At 36.5% G+C, this 14,348-nt stretch overlaps 2 protein-coding genes across 2 annotated transcripts; both read left to right on the top strand.

Moving 5' to 3' along the window:
- The first annotated feature begins 419 nt into the window (after positions 1–419).
- Positions 420–1,924, top strand: LOC100371603 (heparan sulfate glucosamine 3-O-sulfotransferase 1-like). The gene has a single exon (XM_085502809.1). It carries the CDS (start codon positions 420–422, stop codon positions 1,560–1,562), a length of 1,143 nt encoding a protein of 380 aa, XP_085358935.1. The 3' UTR covers positions 1,563–1,924.
- A 5,799-nt stretch (positions 1,925–7,723) lies between these two features.
- On the top strand, positions 7,724–13,678 carry LOC100369801 (protein BUD31 homolog). Its single transcript, XM_002731486.4, has 5 exons — positions 7,724–7,939; positions 9,613–9,735; positions 10,401–10,567; positions 12,620–12,656; positions 13,255–13,678. The coding sequence occupies exons 1-5, from the start codon at positions 7,846–7,848 to the stop codon at positions 13,266–13,268; spliced, it is 435 nt and encodes a 144-aa protein (XP_002731532.1). The 5' UTR covers positions 7,724–7,845; the 3' UTR covers positions 13,269–13,678.
- Positions 13,679–14,348: the final 670 nt, after the last annotated feature.

Here is a 14,348-nt window from a genome sequence, read left to right as displayed (position 1 = left end):
TGGCTATACCTAGCTCACTGGTTTTAAAAGTAGTTTAATAACCACTGGAACAATGTATACAAGTCTCGATGTTTGATAAAAGGTACACTTATCTTATATATTACAAGCTACTGTGTTGTCAATTTGTAATGTACAGTTATTTCAATATAACAATCGTCAGACCGCTGCTGTAAACTACCCTACTATTAATATCCCCCCGAGATTGTATGGTATAGTTCTGCACATGCGCAGCGTTTAGATTAAAATAGTGTTGCTGATAATGATAACACACAGACTTACACAATTATTTCCAGTGACAATGCTTTAATGATCCCATGTTTGTAGCGCAGGGTGCAGCTAGATCAAAGATGTATCGACGAGTAGAAATTGCCACCTTCAGGAATTGGTTTCGATGTATATGTTTAACTTTAGCAATCGCCATGGTTATTTATCATTTACAATATTTACAGAAGTTTGTTCTTACTGGTTGGATGTCATCTGTGGATTCGGTGTCTACCAAGCATTTTGACAAAGACAAGATTAGGTTTCATGGACAAGGCGAACTGTCAACATACAAATCGACGTCATCAGTAGAACTGCAGATCAACGAGTCTAAGCTAACGCCATGCATTAAAAGTATTCGGAAATATGTTCCACGTGAACCTCACAGACTCGCGATATCAGCAATCAATAAAATGAACGATACTGTTATTGAGAATTTGTTCGATAAAACAAGAGACGAACAAATTGGAATTTACGTCAAAGCACTTGAACTTGTTGGATACACCCAACGTTTACCAACTGTTATAAATATTGGCGCCAAAAAAGCAGGAACGACAGCGTTAGGTCTCTTACTCCGGGCGCATCCACAGGTTGCATCTTCACAAAAAGGCGAAGTTCATTACTTTGATTGGAACTACGAAAAAGGAATTGAGTTCTATCGTTCAAGATTTCAGTTTTCGACAGAATCACAGGAAGTATTTGAGAAAACACCGCGATATTTCATCACAGACGATGTGCCACGTCGTATCAGAGAAGACGTCTCACCGGACGTGAAAATTATTCTGAATGTGAGGGACCCTGTTGAGCGAGCGGTGTCGGACTATCATCATGAAATGTGGCTGCTTACATCAAAGGGAAAATCGAAGGGACCACCAATTAAGGCGACCTTTCAGGACACTGTACTGAAGAAAAATGGCGACGTGAACGACGAATCTGAACTCATCCATATTGGTAAATATGCCATGCATCTAAAAAGATGGTTGAAATACTTCCCGATGAATCAAATCCTTGTTATTGATGGAATCGAGATTTCTAAAGACCCACTAAAACAAATGAGAATAATTGAAAAGTTCCTGGACATTAAACCATATTTCAAAAAAGAACATTTCATTTATATTAAAGACAATCACGTTTACTGTTTGGCAAAATCTAAAAAACGTTGCAACTTTAGCACTGGTCGCGCTATACCCAAACCTGTCCCGAGTGACCATCTACGTAAAAAACTGTATGACTTCTATCGTCCGTATAACCAGCAATTAGTGAAAATGTTGAACCAGACTTTTTCTTGGAGTGACCTTTAAATAAACTGCCAATATGCCACAGCTTGGATGTATACTATAATTATGTGATGTGGTCTTTATTCGTCCGCACTATTACTGAAATGTTTACTCTATCATTGTATGTGACAAGCCATATGGGTCTTAAAGTAAAAAAAAATAATATACTATGTAGCAGATGCGTTAAATATTTATGTTCAAACAATATCATATTATGTGCAGCCGTAATATTATTATTTATATTATGCATATTGTGTACATTCGCCATTTTATTTTGATAAAAACAAACTATTATATTACAAACACCCGCTATGTCATTACTATAAATCACCATCGTATCATGTGCATTGGCTGTGTTATTATGATTAAACACCATTTATATTATACTCGCTATGTCATTTGGAATATGTAATAATAGCAACGTTAGAATATTTTTTTCTTATCAAATGCCACGAGCTTCCAGAATGCTTCAAGTTCACACATTGTAATGGCCCCCTAAGGTCGCGATTTTTATAAACCATTTCAATAGCACCCACAGGTTTGTTTGAGTGTCAGTCTTCCAATATTGTTTGCAAACTATCAAGCAAAGGTTTTCAATAACTCGGTCCACATAGTACACCGAATGTAATGGTTTTAAGAACAAAATGCACAACATACGAATCATTAGTACCTGGTAAGAGGGTGGACAAGGGGGTCGCTTGTACAGGTAACAGAAAATAAAAAAAGGCATTTTATGTTTTTACAGCTTAGATTGGCCCAGCTGTGGTGATTTTTTTTCAGTTGAATTATAATAATAAAACACTTTGAAAAAATAGTTTTGCGAAATTTGGGGTGAACGCGAATGGGTGATTTTGCGTTAACACTTCCATTTCGCGATATTTTTAATTAATTTAAACTTTAAAAAGAAATAAATCACTCACACTGTGCCAGTCTAATTACACCTCAATGCGGGGGGGGGTACGCGTTTGTTTTGTTTTTGTTTGTTTTTTAAGACGCTATATTACTCATAGTTTTGTTATTTATTTATTTATTTATTTATTTATTTATTTATTTATTTATTTATTTATTTTATATAAAAACATGTTCCCAAGCTAATGTTGCCTTATATTGCTGTATAACTTTATAACACATCCCATTCTATGGTTGTGAAACATCATTGTTGTAATGTAATGTCATTAATACTACCTTATACTAAAATATATTTGGATAATTGGAGTACTAACAAATTTTCACTTATGATCCGGTTAGACTTAAAATACATCACGAATATTCACGTTTTTGGTATAAAATTTAACAATGCCACTAGCCCAAGATGGACTTCCTGTTAAACACGTTGTTGAATGTTCGCGTCACTGTACGTAAAAAACACACTCTCGAACTTGACAATTTTAAAGTTCAGACCATTAAGCAAATAGATGGAAACGCCACTTGCATAAATCATGAAGATTGATGATTTGATTGGTGACCGGGATAGCTGCATTTAGTATTCTTTTCTATGCAATATAAAATCATATCGATGCTGTAGGCGGCGAAGGGTGACAAATTGTTTTGGTTCAACGGCTCTCAAGGCAAGGGCAACTGACATTTCCTGACTTTTTTTTTACTATTCTGACGTGTTCTGGGCTATATATAACAGTCAGACACTGACAAGTAAGTAAGTACTAGTAAACAGTCCGGGACATAGTCAATACAAGCCAGTAGGCTAAAAAAACAAGCAACATGTTTTGGCTGTTTCCATGGTCGGACATGAACTTGAAGCTAACGTCAGTTTATAACTAAATGGGCCCTGTATTCGAAGTTCGCAAAAACCATTCAGTCTTTAGAAGTCACTTAGTTTATTACTAGGGCGTATTCTGCTGTTACATTTCCAACCATTTTGCAATAGTATTTTCTAGAATGAAGCAGCATTTACAGTTCATTCAAAGTTCAAAGTTGCGTTGGGATTACGTTGATACAGTGTAACAACGTCTGCGTTACCAGTGCGCAACAGCCAACAGAAAAAGCATGATCATCTGAACACTGCTATTACAAAACTGGTAGGAGGTAATTCATTTGGGGCGAAAGTATTCAAAAATCAGTTTTTGGCTGTTGCAATGGCAGTGGTGCGCCAGGATTTTTTTCAATTAGTGACGGTACGACCTACCTGTGAAGTATGAACAAAATCAGCCGAGCCAAAAAAATCTCAGAGGAGTTAAAAGCCGTTGCCGGTGAAAGTTACCCCAACTTTGGGGTCAAATTTCTCGGTAATTAAAAAAGATATCAAAAATTCAAATAGTAACTTTGTGCCCACACTCAAGCTGAGTAGAATGAGCTATGTCTGAGGTGTTGTATCCCAAATTTGTAGGAAAAGATGCATTTGGCGCGGAGCTATCAAAAAAACAAAAACAGTTTTTTTGGCTGTTGCTATACTTGTAACATTGTCTTTCGCTCTATTAAAGGGGTAAGTTATTTTTTAAACGTAGGAGGTAATTCATTTGTGGCGAAATTATTCAAAAATCAGTTTTTGGCTGTTGCAATGGCAGTGGTGGGCCAGGATTTTTTCAAATAGTGACGGTACAACCTACCTGTGAAGTATGAACAAAATCAGCCGAGCCAAGAAAATCACAGAGAAGTTAAAAGCCGTTGCCGGTGAAAAGTTACCCCAACTGTGGGGTCAAATTTCTCGGTAATGAAAAAAGATATCAAAAATTCAAATAGTAACTTTGTGCCCACACTCAAGCTGAGTAGAATGAGCTATGTCTGAGGTGTTGTATCCCAAATTTGTAGGAGGCGATACATTTGGCACGAAGCTATCCAAAAAAACAAGTTTTTTTGGCTGTTACTATGGCAACGGTGGGCCAATTTTTTCCCAGATTTTTCCTAATAACTAGAGTGAAAGTGTTACCTACCTGCCAAGTTTGAGCAAAATCGGTCAAGCCAAAAAAAATCACAGAAGAAATAATACGTAAAAACATTGGAAATCTCACACACAGACACATACACAAACACACACAGCGACAAAAGTGATTATAAGGGCAATCCTAGCAGAGCGGATCGCCAATAATTAATATTTCATTTTTGTTAGTGTATCTTTAATTTTATTTATTAAATTGGAAATTGCCAAGCCAATTTATAAAATTATAAACAAATATTTTCGTAAATAATACTGACCGTGAAATAGAAAATATTTTATATTGCAATTTCTTTCAATTTAATTAGTTGTATTGCAATGCATTAGTAATAAAGTAAATATATATATATATATTTCTTTATTTCATTGATGAGACTAGTTACGCGAAGAACCTAGAACACTAAGCCGGGGTATTTGAAACTTAAAATTGGCATTCCAGCACAGCAGCCAATCAGCGACGGCCTAACGCTTAGATGACAATTTCGGTTTCAAATACCCGGCTTAGTGTTCTAGGTTCTTCGCGTAATTAGGTGTTCGTATGCAAAGGATTTTTCCACACAAAAACGACGAATTCGGCCGAATTTTTTTATCGGTTGGCTTAATATAATCCCAACGGACTGTATTTTTGTGAAAGATTGGTATTTTTGTCCTGATTTGTAGGAATCTGAAAAACGCGTTTCACAACTTGTCTCTTAATTAGTTTTATGCGTCATTCAAGATGGCGGCCCCCATGTAGTAAATATCGTATTTATTTTATTATCACGTGTGCGCCAGCTGATTGTGGTAGCAACACCATTATATGGCTGAGTTTCATTCAAATCCAATACACTGAAAGACATAAAGCTGGGGATGTTATAAACGCTTTATAAATATATTTTTTTATAAATCAAAATGATTGTTAGAATTCAAATTGAACAATCAAAAAACATGATCACGAGTTCTAATTAACAATGATAAATTATTTCAACATCATCCAATGAACAACCCTTCATTTTGAATAAATGGGCGGTCGCAGTTGCTTTGCACTTGAAGGCTTGCGCGTGCATTATGGGCGTAGATAAAGTGGAGCTCTGGAGCCAATCACAGTTTTTGAATTTGAATGAAAAACTAATGGTCAGTTTTTACGAATTGTTATAAATATGTTTAAAAAATAATGTACAGCTTTCTTCTTGTCGCCTGGATTGGCTATAATCTTTCGCGCGGTGTTTCACGATGACCGCAAAGCCAATCAGTGTTGGTATTTACGTCTACGCACACGCGCAGACTGGGCCGTCTCTTCAGGAGCGAGTATTTATCCACGGCGATGTTACGGCGATCGTTTTCATTGGACAACGGCAGTTTTCAAATTTATAAATGTGTTATGTTTGTAAACAGTAAATATTGTAAACAGCTTTTCTGGAAGCACTGTACAGAATGTTATGTATGTGCATGAGTGATAGATCTGTACACGGACTTCGGCGGTAGTCGTCGCGCTGCGCATGTGCGATATTTGTGTTGATAAACATTGAATTTCCCACAATCCAATGCACTCTTCTATTGGAAATCACAAGTATGAGGTTTGACCTGGGCACGCTACTTGCACTTATTACCACCGGTGACTCCTTCGATACCTTCCACTCACCTAAAAAAAATACCTAATTAAAGCTTGGTAACGTCTCAGTTTGTACTCGTTGATCTGTGCAACAGTCAAAGTCGCCATCTTTGTTTATATAGAGCACATACATATATCCCGCACATGCGTGGCGCGAATTTTGAAGTACATATGTAGCGATTCTGACTCTGACTCTGATTATATAGGAATTATTCAAAACAAACGTATACAATAATTAATTTTGTTGTATGCTAGCTATTTGATATTATTTGAACAATGAATTTCAGGTGACTAATAAATTTTAAAGGTCATTGCGCCACGCATGTGCAGGGATTTCTGTTGAAAAACAGTGATCCTCCCCCAACCAAATTCGTATTTTCATTTCAATCAGAAATACTAATTTCCACGTGAATGCGTGTGTCAATCGCAGCCTTGTTTAGAATATGGGTCCGTCTAACTCATCGAATATATTGGGTGCCTATATATATATTTGACTTGATTTTTTTTGTTAGAGTATAACTTTCTTTTTCTACCGTTTGTGAATCAGCGTGAAAGTGGAGAATAAAGGCACAGTGTGTTTTTCCATGAATAAACTGTACAAATGTACGGTATATGTTCAGTTTTTAGAAATACCTATTTCGCAGTTATACGAATAAGAATGTTAGTAAACTCATGTACACTGATGTGCACAAAAGGCACATTTATAGTTGTTTTGCCAAACTTTAAATGTACCTGGCGCGAATTTCGTGTAAACAATGTATTTTGTATGGAACACACATCGACCACGGCGCGACCCTAACTTGATGAACCGTTCAAACATTTTCCGGCGTTCTCTGAATAAAATATGGTACGCAAGCTGATGTAAAAAAAAACGCATAAAAGGGGTGTTATTTAGTTATTTGACGCGGGTATAATTTCACAAAAATAAATACGTGTTTAGAGGCTTTTTTTAAAAGCTATACAGTATGGGTACCAGGTCTGACTTCGAGTTGGAGCAGGGAGTAACCCCCCCGGGAAACATTTGTTCAACATGTTTTGAACTGATTACAATGTGCACTGACTGACTTTAGTATATTGGAAACAAATCTTCAGTATACATTTTTGAGATTCCTGTGTGTTCATGATAAATGGATGCGTACCTAGATTACTTTATATTAAATGATTTCTGCATGTGTTTTTATGGTTCTGAATCATCAAATCTTATAGTTAACAGTACTTACTCTAACTACTTATTGGTACTTACATAAGCCGTTCCTATGGTCTAATGCACTTTTCCTATAATTCACAACACTGAGGGACTGAGACCCATTTACGTAGTTTTGACGTCGTAAAAGTTCCCGAAAGGGCGCGATTTATAGAAATGCTGTATTTTGTATATATAATACATCAGCGATAATAACCGCACTCCTTTTGTTGTAATAAATAATAGAGGGAATAACTCCAACACCGTTCACAAATGAGGAATTACTTGATTCTTGATTTTAGTTTCGATGAGGGAGTTTGAAGAATAAACACGATATTCTGTGTATAAATCGAGCATTATGTCGCCATTGTTTATTAAAACATACCATACTAATTGTAATGTGTGTATGTTCTTTTCAGGGGATATGGTTGAACCATTTATTATACCCGAGGCAATTTAATTGTTATGGTGCATCTTGTTCAGCGAATGGCCATTTAATGTTGTCAATTATCAATGACTTGAGGAGTCTTATCCATGCACCCACAATTCATTCAGACGGGAAGTACAGACACAATACAGTGTATCGCATTTGCGAACATTACACAGTCGCATCACTCAGTTAGTTTTCGTCACTTGTTACACAATGCCAAAGGTTAAAAGGAGCAGGAAACCTCCTCCAGATGGCTGGGAGCTTATAGAACCGACACTAGATGAACTTGATCAGAAAATGAGAGAAGGTAACTTACTAATACAGCAGATTTTGAAAGTTTTGTTTTGGCTCCGAGTCATTTTGTAGTACGCTCCGGACATTAGTGTGATAGAAACACACGATGTTGATCGTGATGTGCAGTAAATGAGTGTACATGGACCAAACGAAGCTGCTCTTGTACACTACACAAGTCCTAACAACACCGACTATCATTTAGTCTTACATACAGGACCGTACGTTCGGTTGTTAGGATCATACGCCAGGTGATCCCTGTGCTGTGGTAGTGGTGGTGGTGTTAATAGATCTAAACCCCCAACATACAGTTCATATGCAGGCTAACTATCATTACGGTTCCTATAAAAGGTGGTGCTGTTTTCAGAATAAAGTGAATACAAAATATTACCGGTATTTTTGTCTGAATGAGTCATATGGGATATCAAAAGCTGAACATTTATCGATTTTAATGATTAGCTCACACCAAAACTAACTCGCATCGAACCAAATCGCTTGATACCAACAATAAGAGAGGGTATTTTTCCTCCTGACCTGAACAGTAATTTAGTTTAAAATATCCAGTCAATAAAGCAGGTATGTCATAATCCACCCATACCCTAGATCAAAATCAGAAACATCAGCATTTGACACCACACATGTGTAGAATTGGTTTCTTCATGTTTATGTTTATTATTAGTTGCGTTCACGCACAGCTCCTTAGCACGGGCTAAGAGGTCAAATTCCTTAGCCCGTGCTAAGAAAACGTGCGTGAACGCTTAGCACGGGCTAAGGAATGCTAAGTACGGGTTAAATCTGATCTGAATTTAAGACGCGGTCTAGACCTTAGCACGGGCTAACGAAGTATGCGCGAACGCTTAGCCCAGGGCTAAGCACCCTCTGCGGCGACCTTTGGGTCTGAAAATTGTCCCATGTTCGTATAACGACACTATTCCACCAGTCATTACTCCGCGCTCGCTTCCACACTAATCGGGTCACTGTAGTAGTAGAGCGTACAGCAGCTCCAATCGTAGACAAAATAAATTTGGTTCGCTGTCTACGACATGCATTAATAAAACTCTGTATTCTGTTACGACCGTTGTATACTGTTTATGTGCATCCAAATAAGTTGGGTCCGTCTTCTCTCGCGTTCCTGTGCACGTCGCTTCAAATTTAGAACGAAACATGCCAGCAGCAGAAATAGAACCTCGCGCGTGTCATCCATTTTTTGTTCGTAAATAGCGGCTTACCAAAGGTCACCGACTAATGGCACCCCTTAGCCTGTGCTAACGACTGGCCCTCCCTGTGCGTGGACGCAATTGGGTCTAGCCAAAATGCAAATATGCTAGATAAGCCTAAATCAGCTTAAATCTTAGCCCGTACTTCGTGTAACGTGAACACAACTATTGTCAGTTTCATAGTATTGGTCAGGTAGTTATCAGGCTAGTCGGTTTGGTGACCTAACCAGTACCCAAAGTATTATACCAAGGTCTTGTTTTGCATGTGATTAGAAGTATCTAGCCAAACATTTAGTCCTGCATTTAGAGATTATTGGGATCAGAATCTTACAGATGATAAAACGATTCCCAAACAATCCCATGTCCAGAGGATCATCAAGACACACAGTCCTTGTGAACAGGACTAGCCGTACCTTGTGCCGTGGGTCATAGTGAGTTTGTAAATGCATTGTATTCTTTTTTTCATTCTCAGTGGAAACAGAGCCACATGAAGGCAAAAGAAAGGTGGAGGCATTGTGGCCAATATTTAAGCTACACCATCAGAGATCAAGATATATTTTTGATTTATTTTACAAAAGAAGAGCAATTAGCAGAGGTAGGTTGAAATGAAATGAGCCCAACCACGTGACTGCTAACAGGTCTCGTGCTTGATTCGACTCGTATTTTCTAAATGCAGCCTTTAAAAAAAAGTTTACATGACTTTGATTTTTAATATATGTTTCAATTGGACATGCTAACAACATAATTATATTACAAAATATCAGTCATTAATTCTGTCACTACCATTGGCAACCTCGTGGTAAAGCGCCGCAATTGTCACATTGTGTGCAATAAGGGACCTACGCTCAGTTTACAGCGTGTGTGAAATATATTGTTTTGTTTATAAGAAATTCAAACATGCACCATGTAATGACTAACTCTTTAACCAGCACTTGAAAATTTGTAATATAATTGTGTTGTTTTAGCCATTTCGTTAGAGGTGTTTCTATGATCAAAATTCATAACATTTTAATATTTCAGTACGCAGTGCATTTGTGGGTTTATATGCGCTTCTAAGAGAGCAAATATGGTATCTGTACTACAAGACAGTATTTTTTTTTTTGCCAAGCGTTAGGTATCTCTGATTTCAGAGTAATCTGTTTAAATTGAATGTCCATTCATAAATACAATTACGAAAGAGGAGTTATTATTGCCAAAAGCAAATTTGGTGATGGATATCCTGATTGGCAGTACATATAAAATGTTTTTGTTTTTTTATAGAATTATATGATTACTGTATCAAAGAAGGATACGCTGATAAGAATCTAATCGCCAAATGGAAAAAACAAGGATATGAAAATCTGTGCTGCCTCCGATGTATACAAGCAAGGGACACAAATTTTGGAACAAACTGTATATGCAGAGTGCCTAAAAGTAAATTGGAAGAAGTAAGTAGATTCATTTTGATTTTATTGTCACAATTTACAGATTATTTCAAATACAGCTGTTGTAAAGTGTGTGATGCTAGTCTAGGCCCTAGATAGTGAATTAAGAGACTTTTCCATTTAGTAAGGCAGGCAGGGTTAACACATTGACTGTGAGAAGCCTCCATCGATAGTCACAGGTTGCTAATATCTACTACAATGTATTTGAGAAAGCTCCAGCAAGTGATGTGTTAAGCTAAGTTTTGTTGCTGTACTCATAAATCATTATCACAGTCATAATTAAAATGATTGATTCATGTTCACAAAAATTTTCTTTGTGCACATTGAGAGAAATTTCTATTACAAGATTACTGCAATTGTTCTGTTTGAAGGCAAAAATTGTATTGTAAACTGCATCATTAAAGTAAGCCTTTGTATAGTCGAATACACACCTCTGTTTTGGCCATATTCACATCGGGGACTTATAATTCGGTCTCTGTCCGTGCGTCTGTGCGTCCGTGTGTCCTTCCGGAGTCGTATCTCAGTATCCCTTGGACCGATTCCGTTCATTCTTTGCATGTGCCTAGTACTTTATGTAGGACATATGCACATGCAGTGGTTTAGCGATTCGATTCAAAATGGCCGACTGGCAGCCATCTTGTTTTTTGAAAATAGTGCAGTGTATAAATAGTGTATGCTTTGGCATTTTTTTTCAAACTTGGCACATAGATTATACATGTTAGGATACATGTCCTTGACGATTTATTTCACAGTTGGATCAAAGATGGCCGACTGGCAGCCATCTTGTTTTTTGAAAATGTTGTATTTTGGACATGCTTTGTCAGTTTTCATTCAAATTTAGTACATAGATCATACATGTTAGGATACATGTCCGGCCGTCCGTTAGTTCCTGAGTCTGTTCGTCCGGCCGTGTGTCCGGCCGTCCATACGTCACTCTGTCTTGAGTCATATTTCAGAATCCTGTGGACCGATTCCGTTCATTCTTTGCATGTGCCTAGTACCTTATGTGGGACATATGCACATGCAGTAGTTTAGCGATTCGTTTCAAAATAGGCGACTAGCAGCCATCTTGTTTTTTGAAAATGTTGTATTTTGGACATGCTTTGTCAGTTGTCATTCAAACTTGGTACATAGATAATACATGTTAGGATTCATGTTCATGACGATTTATTTCACAATTGGATCAAAGATGGTGAACTGGCAGGCATCTTGTTTTTTGTTTTCTCTTTATGCGTGCTCTGTCAGTTTTCATTCAAATTTGGCACATACATGTACTTTATACATGTTAAGATGCATGTCCATGACAATTTGTTTCAAAATCTGGTCAAGGATGGCCGATTGACAGCCATCTGACTTTTTGGCCTTACTACTAAATTTCCACAATTTATGTACCATTTTCATTTGTATTGGCACATACATCATACATATCAGTGTGTTTCATAATCAGATCAAAGATGGACGAATAACGGCTGTTTTTATTTTTGGCCATATTACTACTACACGGAACACGTGTTTTGATGTAAATAAACAATCTGTTGTATACGCCACTTGGAACTCAAGTTTCAAGGACAGGCTTGCGACAACCCCTATGCTTTAATATTATGAGCACAAAGAGAACTTCCCAAAATTTAACGGGGACTGTGTCATTTTCAATGACTTGTTAGCATATATAGTACATGCTATACTTCTAGAGCTGCTACGGTATCAGCAAAAATTGAAAAGTGTACCAGTAGTCATCTTACTTATGTGTAAAATGAAGCCACACAGAGTTGTACATTAATAAAAAAAACAGCTGTTTTTAAAAAACATTGCCATATTATTTAAACGTGCTATAATGAATTGATGATTTTGTATTTATCAATGTACTACATATTCTGGCATGATAATGCCCACTGAGAGTTGTCTACATTTATCATGCTTGAGGTATTTTGACACACTGCAATCTCCCATGTTGAATCTCGATACTGTGGCTGTTAAATGCACTCCAGGCAAAATTAAATTCAAATATATTTTTACTGTGTATATCATATGATTCATTTGTTTTCTTGTCTTTAGGGAAAAGTTGTTGAATGTGTTCACTGTGGTTGCAGAGGTAAGCTGGTTTTAGAATTTCCATATATAATGTCCACGAATTCCAGGACTTTGTGTAAATGACCATTTTATTGTGGGGGAGGCAGCTTATGAATATGCACTGAAACACACAGGCCATGTCTTAAATCGAAAAACAAAATGGCTCTTGTAAAATAAATTCATAAAAAGACATAACCAAGGATTTCATCTTCTAAATTATTATAATCTCCAAAACCTGATATTAATCTTTCACGTTGTACATAAAAATAGTCCTACACACTCCCTAGTTTTTATCCCACTGAAATCAACCTGCATAATTGTTTTTTTTTAAATATTTTCACATACATTTTCAACAGAACTAAGAAAATTAAAAATTAATTCTGTTAGAAGAAATTATATCTAAAGATGTGTAAATTATGGTAGCATGACAAAATTTGATTGTGATTAATGTGTGACAAAATGCATATAAAAAATGGTTGTCAGTGTTGTCCGTAATAGCATTACCCAAAATGCAATCTTGTTTTAAAATGATTTTCGAAAGTCATTGCAAAACTGTTCTGTTGAAAATGTTCATTCAATTAAGTATGCCATTTAATTTCTTTTGTTATTTCTCTTTATAGGATGCTCAGGATAAGACATTACCCTGGATGATGTAACAGTTTTGGGCTGGGGCAGGGGAAGGGGTGGGGTAATCTTTCAAGAGTACTAGTACTTTATATTAGCTGAGAACAATATCCTTGGTGTTTTGTGTTGTCATTATTATTACCACGAAATGAAAATAGATTTATTGTCACAAGAATTTCAACATTTAGTAAACTAAGACTGCAGTATTACAGTATACTTTTTTTTATTGATAGTGTTGATATTTTATGCAGTGCATTAACATAGCATTGCTATTAGTAGGTCAGGGTTGTATGTCCTTGTGATTTGTGTTTATTTGGTCAACTGTCCTTCGGGGATAATTTGTGATGGAATCATGTTTGTCATGGATGGATTGGTTGCTGTATCACTTTGTCAAGTCAATAAATGTTTTTTTTTATCATATTTGCAGATGACTCCTTTTTCAGGATTTCTTGATTAACCTATCATATTCGCTTTATTAGAAGTGCATCTACAGTATATTAGAGGTGCATTTATTTTATTTATTGCATTTATTGTATACTGAATCATACAAACTTGTATTGTCCATAGACACTACTGTCATTTATGTAAGCACATGCGCTAGGTAACATTACTTTGTATAATTTTAAAAACAGGCACTCTAGTGGTATTTAAAATGTGTCCATTTTAACATAGCATATGTACTTTAGATCAGAAATCAAATTCATTTTAATCCACATTTTTGAAATTTAAAATAACCCATTTTTTTAACATAAAACCAGTCCTGTGATAAAACATTAGAATATGTACTTTAAAGCGCGGTGGTCACCGTGCAGCGCGTGTTCGAATTTGATGTAAATAAACAATGTATTTTACACGCGTTGTATACGTCGTTATGAGTCCCATATCAAACAGAACGCGGCACGACGCGACTGTCGCCCTTTAACCTTGAATCTATGCACTTTCCGAAGACTCCAAAACCTTTACATTGAATGCCTAAGCATTATCATCAATGTATGCAGTCATGGTCAGCTATTGACTTTGAATTTTGATTGGTTGATTAAAAATGCCATCAACTATGCCTAGGTATGATGCTAGTAATATCGTATCACTT

The sequence above is a fragment of the Saccoglossus kowalevskii genome, chromosome 8 (assembly GCF_978046115.1).
Source record: "Saccoglossus kowalevskii chromosome 8, keSacKowa6.1, whole genome shotgun sequence".
NCBI lineage: Eukaryota > Metazoa > Hemichordata > Enteropneusta > Harrimaniidae > Saccoglossus > Saccoglossus kowalevskii.
The sequence above is the reverse complement of the archived record's forward strand: the minus strand, read 5'-3'. Positions and strand labels throughout refer to the sequence as shown.